This window comes from Plodia interpunctella, chromosome 7, assembly GCF_027563975.2.
Source record: "Plodia interpunctella isolate USDA-ARS_2022_Savannah chromosome 7, ilPloInte3.2, whole genome shotgun sequence".
Lineage (NCBI taxonomy): Eukaryota > Metazoa > Arthropoda > Insecta > Lepidoptera > Pyralidae > Plodia > Plodia interpunctella.
This window is the reverse complement of record NC_071300.1, coordinates 5,016,121-5,027,139: the sequence shown is the minus strand read 5'-3', so window position 1 is coordinate 5,027,139 and position 11,019 is coordinate 5,016,121. Positions and strand designations below refer to the sequence as shown.

The 11,019-nt window shown below is 34.4% G+C and overlaps 1 protein-coding gene across 1 annotated transcript; it reads left to right on the top strand.

Moving 5' to 3' along the window:
- The first annotated feature begins 3,348 nt into the window (after window positions 1-3,348).
- Window positions 3,349-9,809, top strand: LOC128671571 (uncharacterized protein). The gene is made up of 10 exons (XM_053748172.1): window positions 3,349-3,608; window positions 3,700-3,785; window positions 3,863-3,981; window positions 4,255-4,489; window positions 5,108-5,201; window positions 5,500-5,714; window positions 6,197-6,416; window positions 7,525-7,769; window positions 8,685-8,859; window positions 9,133-9,809. The coding sequence occupies exons 1-10, from the start codon at window positions 3,375-3,377 to the stop codon at window positions 9,214-9,216; spliced, it is 1,707 nt and encodes a 568-aa protein (XP_053604147.1). The 5' UTR covers window positions 3,349-3,374; the 3' UTR covers window positions 9,217-9,809.
- Window positions 9,810-11,019: the final 1,210 nt, after the last annotated feature.

Below are 11,019 nucleotides of genomic sequence, written 5' to 3'. Positions count from 1 at the left end.
TGTGATTGTGTGCGAGTATCGATAACTCGTTCGGCAAAGAGGCCGCATGTGTCTCACGATGCGGTAGCGTGACTTGCACGTGTGTAAGTAGAGAGACTACTGTCAGCAAAACACCAGATAAATATTGTAGAACGATGACCTCAAGACTATCTTTTGTATTTATCTCACAGGCTTGACTACAGGGCCAATACCACCCTAGGGTGTTAAGAATTTTGGAATAATTTCAACGTTTCTTTTCAGAAGTTGGCAGAAAGTGGATGGAAATACATTTCCATCTCTTTCAATAATCTTATCAAAAAAAAACAGCAATGAAATATAGGTGACACGACGATAAATCCAGGTCAACAACTGCAAACTTCCTTTACGATGGTAGTGGAACCATGGAACCAAGTAATGTCAAGTAGCTACGGATTTATCCAATAAACACATTGTAAAATTTAGTACTACCCTGTCTACTACAATGTATAGACGTCGTCTTTAGTACAATGTGAAACAATGATTTATCGGAAAAGACTCATCCAAACCAAACCGCATATAACCGGAAACTAATAGCTGATTGAAGATATCATGTTGAAGGAAGATAAGATTTATGATCCCGACTAGCCATTGCTCGCGGTTTCGTCCCCGTGGATTTTTTTCCCTTGAAGCCATGCCAAAATTGGGATAAAACTTATATATCTTCGACTATAGACGTATATTAAAATTAGCGAAATCGGGTACGTGCTAATTACTGCATAATTCTTCAGTCTATTCAATAACAAACATACCATACTTTTTAGGTACCTACATATTAACAAGGTACACAACATAAATTCATGCGTAGTCTTATGTGTGTTTGTAGGAACTTAGTACCTACACATAGTTACTTTCAGTTAGATAAAATATTTACGCAGGTTATACTTACACTAGGAGGTGATCAAAAACAAGATAATGACGAACTTTACGTCTTCATATCAAAGTATGTTTAGAAAGGTGACTTTTAAACTTCTACCTGCGTACAAGATCAGTTCAGGGACAACTTCAATTAGTAGTAAATTAATTAACAAAGTGTAAATATTTTTTTTTCGGGTAGAATAGATAGTAAATCATTTGAATCATAAATTAAGTAACTATCTTTCATTAACACAGCAAGCAATCTACTCAATTTTTAAGTGCGCTAAAACTCATTTTACTTTTAAGCACAGGCTGCGTAACGCATGCACTTTTTTATATGGAATTGTGGCTGACTGCATAGACGTGTGCGTTACAATTACGCAGTCGGTTTTTACCAGCCTTTAGAGCTATCATAATCTTTTATTATTATCATTATTCTGACCCGTATTATTCTTTTAGCTTGGTTATTTTGTAGTTATATAGTACTATAATAGCTATTTTTTGTATGTCACTCTCTCTTATGAGTATGTGACATTGAAATATGAGACAAAAGAATAACTTTTCCTAGCCGTATTTGAAAATATTTTTTTATTAATAAGGAAGTTAATAGTCTTGCCTGGGACTAGTTTCGCGTAATATTTTTATTAAACTGTTTAATGCAAGAAAAGGTGAATCAATAAATAAAAAAAAATTAGGTATGTCCATGAGAAAGTTGCGGTAAACATTTTTCTAAAATGTCTATTATAAAAGCGTGAAGTCTATATATTCCCCAGTCTACTCAATGTATAAATGGAAAATTCTGCAAAGTGGTCTTGTCGAACAAATAATATTTTGTTTGCGTGTGCGTTTGTCGTTTGACTATTACTTGACGGTTATTATCTGCGTATAAACAACGTTGGTCTATTTATAAATTAATGTTGACAAAACAGCTGAAAATTTATTACCCAGTTATTAGTTATTATACATACCTACTTATTATTAATTTTCTATCTAAGTAAATTACTCATACTCTAGTGTTAGCGTTATGCTATATAACCTTTACTATGTAGCATTATACACACTATAATATCAGTAAATTACTTCAGGCGTATATGTTAGAGAATTCTGTTTCGAGCTTTGTTTTTTCAGGTTTCTAGATGGTTTGAATGGAAATATCCAATGGTTTTTTCGAACAACTTGTTCGAATTATTACATTACGTTACGAATATTTAGCTACTATATTATTAAATATTTTAATTTACGAGAAAATTTATTGGCAAATATTTGTCTGCGATTCTGGGTGTATTATTTTAATATACTTTATACTTATTTTTACTTTATACTTATTTTTTACTTTTAGTTAATTTTAAATTAATTTCAGGAAAATTTTGAAATGTTTATTACTAAAATGCGTTGGTACTTTTTCATCATGAATATGCTGCGTAAGTAGATAATATCTAACATTAATACTGACCTAGGACAATCTAAAGTGCAAGAGGTGGGTACGTACTCTCTTGGACTTCTACCTACTCATCTAAATATTAGGAGTAAGTCTTATTTATTGATAACTGAATTCGTGATTATTTTTGTATCAAATAGGTATAAACACACATTTTTAAATAATCATTGTCAAACAAGTAGATAATTAACTAATGAGCTTTAGATACTATAATGCCTTCGATGAAGCTTAATGTTATTTATCTCCATGATAACTTAACGGAAACAGAACTAATTTCATAATAACCTTAATGACGGTTAGCAAATAAATTAAGGCCAATAATTATTTTAAATTATATATCTACTCTACAAACTATATGTGCTTTTATTGTAGTTTAACAAATAATTAAATAAGTAGATAAATGAATAGGTGCCATATGACTTATGTTTATTTATTATACATATATATGTATAAACCTGTAGCTGTACGTACGAACAGTATAAACTTACTAACAAATATTATAAACGTGAAAGTATGTTTGTTTGTTACCTCATCACGCTTTATCCATCTCGCTTCACGCTTTATCAATCTTCTTGTAACTTTGTATACATAGTTTTAAGTACGGAGAAGGACATCTCATGGGAAAATGCGGGCCGAGCCGCAGCCGGTTGGGCTGCGGCTCGGCCCGCATGATTTTCCCAATAAAATATAAAAAACTACATAACTAGTCTATATGTAATGTCCACGACTCTTAGCCATGAATACTGGAAGTATAATATACCTAATATGTGGCCGTGAGGAATTATCATTAATTTGGATTTTATACGTTACAGCTCTGTATGGAAAACGTGAATTGAAGGAGATCAGTGTGAACAAAATGATCACATTTTTTGACTAAGCGTGTTGCGGATGAATTTCTGTACTGTCGAAGTACCTATATTGCTTGTACTGTCTAGGTATTTGGGAAGATACGATCTGTAAAATGTAACTGTTGGTGAATTAAAATATGTGTTATGATGAAAACTTACAAGTGTATGAACTTCCACTTAACAGCCATGCATCCGACCCATGTCATCGGGCACCCATGCTCGTGGACCGGTGCCGCTGTCTTATCAGCGCTGATAACAATTACGCCTGCATTTGTTTTTATTGGCCGCACGGAGGGTGTGCGCGCCTCCGCCTGAACTACCTATATAATTGCCTGCCTCCAATCTTCAAGCTGCACTCTTGTAATCGCGCGTGTCGCGTCACGCGCTCAGCTCATCATCACACCAACACACCTACATATTTAATTTTACTACTTCTCTTCAAATCTACGGTAAATAGTTACTATTATTTATTTACAATCTCAAATAATTCATCGATTAATTTATTTTTAAAAATGTGCTTTTTTCTTTCTCTTTTTACAGGTAACTCCAAAAGACTTCAGAAAAATGGCTTATCTTCAATCGATGCCTAAATCTGAGACGATCAGGCTCCGGGAGAAACATATTGGGTGAGTCATCTGAACCGAGCCTTGCTTTAAATGTAAATCATGTTTTATAGCGTCTCTTAAACCTGTTATTTTTTCAGGGCTGCCTGCCAGTTGTTCTTCCGTTCATCGCCGCTGAAAATTGTTCGGGGAATTGCTCAATTTATGTATGATGAGACGGGCGAGCGGTACCTCGACTGTATCAACAATGTCGCACACGGTATGTACTATTCACGTTTGCAGTTTCCTTGTGGTTTATTTTGTCTTCCATTGATATTTACACAGTATCTGTATTACGTACTTATTATGAATACTTACTACCTACCTGACTCAATTAACCCTGGACTATATAGTCAAGTCTACAATCTGATACAGTGTGCAAAACAAGCAACGAGATTATCTTGTATTATGTATGTATATGAATTTATTTAGTAAGTAACTAATTTATATTTTTATTATTACCATAAATTGTTTATTATTTGTTTGCGTACAGTTGGGCATTGCCACCCCCACGTGGTAGAAGCTGGCAGGAATCAAATGTCCCTCATATCCACCAACAACAGATACCTTCACGACGAGATGGTCATTTTGGCTGAAAGACTAGTGAAAACCATGCCTGACCCACTGTCTGTGTGCTTCTTTGTTAACTCAGGCTCAGAGGCAAATGACCTCGCCTTCAGATTAGCCAGGATACACACTAACAAAAAGGATGTCATAACGCTTGACCAGTAAGTTTTGTAGTTATAAAACATTTTATTTGGTTCATGTGGTTTGGGATTTATTGTCAAGATTGAGAGGTTGAAAGAATGTCGAGGTTCGAGGCATTTAATATTTTGTCAAAATTGTGTGTATTCAGGCGTATTTTCCGTTTATTTTAGTATTTTCCAGTAGTTACAAACTTATTTGTAAAATTAAAACTATCTTCAAATTTTTGTCACAATGTTAATTGAAAATGTTGTTAATTTTATTTCTGTGTTTTATATCGTTTCCCTTAGTCGTATAATGATGCATGCACATTACTTTCTTTCACTTTTTTTACATTCAGCAAAGTTTTATATTCGTCATAAGTTGAATATGAAAGTTATCTAATTTGTAAGCACCATTAAGTACGACGAATTTTTCCATGGTATCTCAGTACATAGAACATGTAATAAAATACATATATTTTTCGTTTAATATTTTTGATGATTTAATGAACGGAATGTTCCTCAATACAATATATAATTTCGCAATGATCTTATCCCTAAGCCAAAGAACCTTCTATGAAAGTTAGCATGATAGTTGTAGTTTGGTACTTCGAGCCACTCGAAGTGTTTTTAGGGTGCTTCAGCGCCTGTTTGTTACAGCGCGTATCATGGCCATCTTACGACCATGATCGATGTGTCTCCCTACAAACTGAACCTACCCGGAGGGCCCGACAAGCCAGAGTGGGTTCACGTGGTGAGTTAGTCATGTATTCGATGGATCGCACTATGTATTTTTTCATCTTTATTTTTTGTTAGATATTCTGTGCACTTGTGTGGAATTATTTCAAGTCATTGTGTATATATTTTTGGAATAAATTCAACGTTAATACAATTATTATTTCAAGAGAAAAAAGAAAAATATGAATAAAATAATAATGTGAATAATATCAACGTAACTTACTATATTAATAATCTAAGAAATAAAACGAATACCAAATATTGCTCCACGATAGGAAAAATAGACATAACGTAACAAAACTCATATTATTCAGGCTCCGGTCCCAGATGTGTACAGAGGAAAATACACGTATCCCAAAGACGCTCAATCAGAAGAGGATTTAGGGAAACTGTACGCGGATGAAGTAGGAAAATTGTGCAAGGAGGTTACGGAGAGAAATGGTGGCGTATGTGCCTTCATAGCCGAGAGCCTTCAGAGCTGCGGCGGGCAGATCATTCCGCCCGAGGGCTATCTCAAGAGGGTTTACGAGTGAGTGCAACATTTTATTATTTCATGTACAATATTCGTGTTAATGCAATGCTGCTTCCATTAATTTGTAATTGAAAGTCGATTGTAGTTAGTCAATGTAATATTCTTTCTATATGTCTTAGATTACATATTTTTCTGTATTCTGAGCTGCATGCAGGTATAGTTAGATCGGACTGAACAAAACAGGTACCAAAACAAATTATACTTTTTACGAATTAATTGCCCTCTTGAAGTCACTTGTTTACCATTACGCCTATTAATGACATAATTCTTGTGATTGCCTCTTACTTTTGATAATTTAGACGTACTCGAGACACAAAATTCAAATTATCTCGCTCTTTATCAAAGTTGATAACAAGTTAATATAAGCGTGCCTATTAAGTTGTCTGTGTTACTTACCTAGATAAATATTGATAGGTTTAATTAGTCAAACTATATAACATATTTTTTCCAAATTATAGGGTTATCATTGAATGTTGCAGATATGTTAGGGATGCGTCAGGGGTATGCATTGCCGACGAAGTACAAGTTGGTTTTGGTCGTGTGGGAACCCACATGTGGGCCTTCGAGACCCAGGATGTGGTGCCCGATATTGTGACCATTGGGAAACCTATGGGGAACGGCCATCCAGTGGCGGCAGTGATCACAACTCCTGAAATCGCGAAGAGTTTTGCGGACACAGGCGTAGAATACTTCAACACGGTAATTTCCATCGTGCATTTAATTAACATTTCCTTGCAAATTGTTCTCGTGGTTCTATTAGTATCATGGTTAACAATAAGTAAGTAGGTATAATAACTAAACATTCATACCTTTTGAGTTTTGAATACAAGAAAAAAATTAGCAATCCTAATTAGCATTACAAAAACACATTTTGTTTTTACTTTACTGCTACAATAAAACAAAGTGTAGTCATTGAGTTATCACGTTAAATGACTATGTTTGTCTTAAATAATTACGATTACTTTGTTTGTCTTCAGTTAATTTATTACACTGAAGTGTGATCAAACTTGTGGGCTTCGTATTGCATGGCCTTCGCAATGTATGTTTGTATGTATTAACTCCAAGTTGTCATTCATTGTCATTGAGAGTCAAAACTTCGCATGTTTTTCAATATTTGACCGATCATCTCCGCGGCAACCAAAACTCTAGCGAAGTTTTAAAGTGTTGATAATAATGCACAAAAGTGCATGCACTTGCCTCCTGACAGATTTATCTTATTATATGAAGGCAAATATTTTAGCTCCATGTATATAATTTTACGTTATTCGTAAGTGAGATATGATGATGATATTATCATGATGACATGCAACATTGTAACCGGCTAAGTTACAAGAGAGAAGAAACTAAGTTACCTACTAGTTCTCTACTTCGTGTTATCTAGGTACGTTTTGTACATGAAAATGTTGAAAGTTATACTTAGCTACAAATAGGTACTTATATTCAGGTAGGCACCACACGCTATACCCTATGATTGATAAAATAACAGAAAATAATTAGCTATAATAATTATAGTAGAAAAATGCATGCTATTAGTGTTGTCATTACCTATGATGATATAGGTAACGACAATACTAATAAATGACCATTACCCACTAATAGAACTGTTCATTCAAATTAAAATGTTAAACTAATTGATATTACGGTTTGTGCTATTAGCGCATTAAATAGAAAAATAATATAGAAATCTAGTAAAATATCTATTGGAATCAAAAAAATAATTATTTCCTATTATATTGACTCTGGATACTATAAACTAATCATCTAAGGCCTTAGTAGATTAAACTCATTTTATTATCTCTATCGACAGTACGGTGGCAATCCCGTATCTTGCGCCATTGCCAATGCAGTATTAGACGTTATAGAAGAAGAGAATCTTCTAGAACGAGCGGCACGCGTCGGTAACCACCTGATGTCGCGGTGTGAAGATTTGAAAATGAGGCATCGGCTGGTGGGGGATGTGAGGGGTAGGGGACTGTTCGTGGGTGTAGAGTTGGTTACTGACAGGGAAGCCAGGACCCCTGCCACGGCTGAAGCAAAACATATTATTAACAGGTGAGCCTAAGTAAATCAGTTCTACAACTTTAGTTACTTAGGTACGGCTTTGGTGTGAAAACATGCGAGGAAATCGTTGTAGTACACGTACTTGTACAAATTTCACGAATCCCACAATGAGAATACTTGAGTTAGGCAACGATAAATTTGGTGAAGATGATTTCGTGTCTATATAGAGATAATCTGATGGAAAATTAGTGTAAGACATGTTATATAAGGAAAGGGACGGTTGATTCCGAGTATCTGCCTTACCTCTCGATAAACCTTTATCGTAGGTTGTACATATTCAAAGTTTAATTTATTATTAACCGCGTTATCAATATAGGGTAATAATTGAGTACACATGTACTTAATTTAAGTTGAAAACTAATTTTCCTATTGTTTGTTATACGTGATTTGAAGGTTGTTTTCATGTGGATGTGTGTATGTATTTATATATAAAAGGATTAACTGGAAGCTAATGACTATGATAAACTTCTAGTCTCATATCGATTCTATTATCTAATCAAAATAGACTAAACAGAACCTTGTTTAGTTTTTTAATTATACTACTATATTTTCGGGTACGATAAATGAAAATAATCAAGGGATACGTCACGATTTTTACAAGTTGGTGGTTAATTCTCACTTCATTATTTATTGTACAACAAAGTCATTTCCAATGGTTTGCACATTATATTCATATTGCGGTGTCTACAATTTTTCGGTGATATAACTCGAATCTATAATAATAGATTTCTCACATCTCGCGAAGCGAGTACCCAGTTTTTTCCACAGCCGCAAAACCGCCCAGAGTCATTTATATGTCCAATAAGATATCACAATAAAAATAAATAAATTAGTAACAAAATATAGTTTTTTTTTGTTTATAGATATTTAGTGGCGCATAAACTAATTTGACTATGACAATTTCAGAATGCGAGAGGAGAAGATCCTGATCAGCCGGGACGGGCCGGATAGCAACGTGCTGAAGTTCAAGCCACCCATGGTGTTCAGTACTCAGGACGCGGACCGGCTGGTGGACACCCTGAACAGAGTGTTGACGGAGCTGGACGGCGCTAGGATGCCGTTGGCTAACCTCCAACTTGAGGTGAGGCCTCTCCGTAAAAGAGAAGTTCTAGTTAACCTGCTCACCGCCGCCGCACGATTCAAGTTATAAAATAAGAGATGTTGCCCGGGGCTTCGCTCCCGTGGGAATTTTGAGATAAAATTATAGCCTATAGCAATCTTGGATAATGTACCTTTCTAATGGTGAAAGAATTTTTGAAATAGGTTAGGTAGTTTCGAAGATTATACAAACTCACAAATGCTTATCTCTTTATAATAATAGTATAGATTATTAAAAATCATATTCTGCTTCCAGGTTCTGGTGACTCCCATCAGTGACGATGAAGGAAACGAAGAGTCGCTATTGAAATCCAACATGCAGACTATCAAAAGCACGTGACGGCCTCATTCTTGTACACCACTGAGTATTATCTAAATAGTACTGTAAATATAGACGTAAGATGTAAATATTTTACCATTTTGATAGTCTTTAAAACATTTATTCCAACTTATGTTAGCTACAAAAACAATTTGAAATCCCGATATTGCATTTACCTAATTCTAACAAGTAGCTCGCAATAGAAAAACAGAAAAGTTGGGACAATTGCATTGCTATATTTGTCAAGAGTTCGATTTTGATTTAAAAAACTTTTGCAAAATATCTAACGAACATACATACTGAGATTTAATAATCTCTTCTAAAAGTATTTTTTCGAAGTAGATTTTAACAGAGTGTATTTGATAATAAAAATAAATATTTTATATATGATAGGGATATGCTTTCAGATTATTCTTACCTTAGTTACTTATAAATAATATTAAATCGTGTAACTATTGCAATTAAAACATTAATGTAAAATCTATAAATTGTGTTCTGACACAATGCTAAAATGAATTGATATGTATCCTATGGATAGTATGAAGAAGAGTTGAAGTCTGTTTTTTGAAACTTTTTAACAAATAAGGAAACTAAATAAAACACTGAACCATTAACTTTCTATCTTTTAATTTACCGAACACAAAAGGGTTTAAAAAAAATTGAATTAACGGAACAAATCCGGGCTTTATCCAGAAATGAAGCAATACGGAAAATATTTTATTGAAAAATAGATATTTAATCTCTAATAAAGCGGCTATTGCGTTATAAACGCGGACAAACTAGCAATTTTATGATAATGCAGGTAATTAACAAAGGTAACAAATAGCAAAGTATAGGTACCTATTCTACTTACACCTTTGCATCTATATTAGTGAATAGAAAAAAAACGATAAGATTTAAAAAATATACAAAGAATATCTAAACTTTATAATACTTTATATTTTTTCTTTTTATTGCGCTTTTCCCTTTGAGTCCGCTTATATTCTTTGGACTTGGGGCAGTAGGAGCACTGTCTGTAATTGGCAGTGTGATCTCCACGACAGTTCGCGCACTTCGGAGGATCGCTTGGGTTTTTCTTACAGTTGCTGGTCATGTGCTTGCCCGCACATTTGACACACGTCTCTTCTCCATGGCAGTATCTCTGAGAATGCCCCCACATCTGGCAACGATGGCATTGTCTCACTTTCACGTGAGCAGGCTCCAAAAGCACTTCATTGCCTAATATGTGAGTTACACGTAGCATCTTCTGACCTTCAAACAATCAATCATTTATTTCATATTGTGGATCACAGGTTTACAAAATCTTTATATCATACCACTAGGGTTTACAACGATGAAGGTAGTATTTTAATAATTATATCATTAATGAAATTGTCAATTGAATCTAATTTAAATTAAATGCAAAGATATCAGATAAATAAAATACTGTACCTTCGAGTGTGTTAGGCAGGACGATCAAAACAAGCATAGTGTTATGTTCTTCGGACTCTACTGTATGCATTTTATGGATCCTCTTAACCGGTATAGACACCTTCTGCAAATGTTCCTTCACTGAATTCAAGTCAGTGCCTACTGGCAAGTTCTTCACTATCACCTTCATCATCCTTGTGTTAGGGTATCCGAATGTATGAAATGGTAGTTTTTTGCTTTCTAGGTACCGTACTATAAATCTGTGAGTCTCAAACGTTTTGATACAGAACTTGACATATTTCATTTTGTTTTTTATATAGCATCTACCGTCCCCTAATATTCTTTTGAGATTAACTAATTCGCTGCTGTTTTCACTAGGCTTATGTAGAAACAAAGCAGGCACGTCTGGTTTCG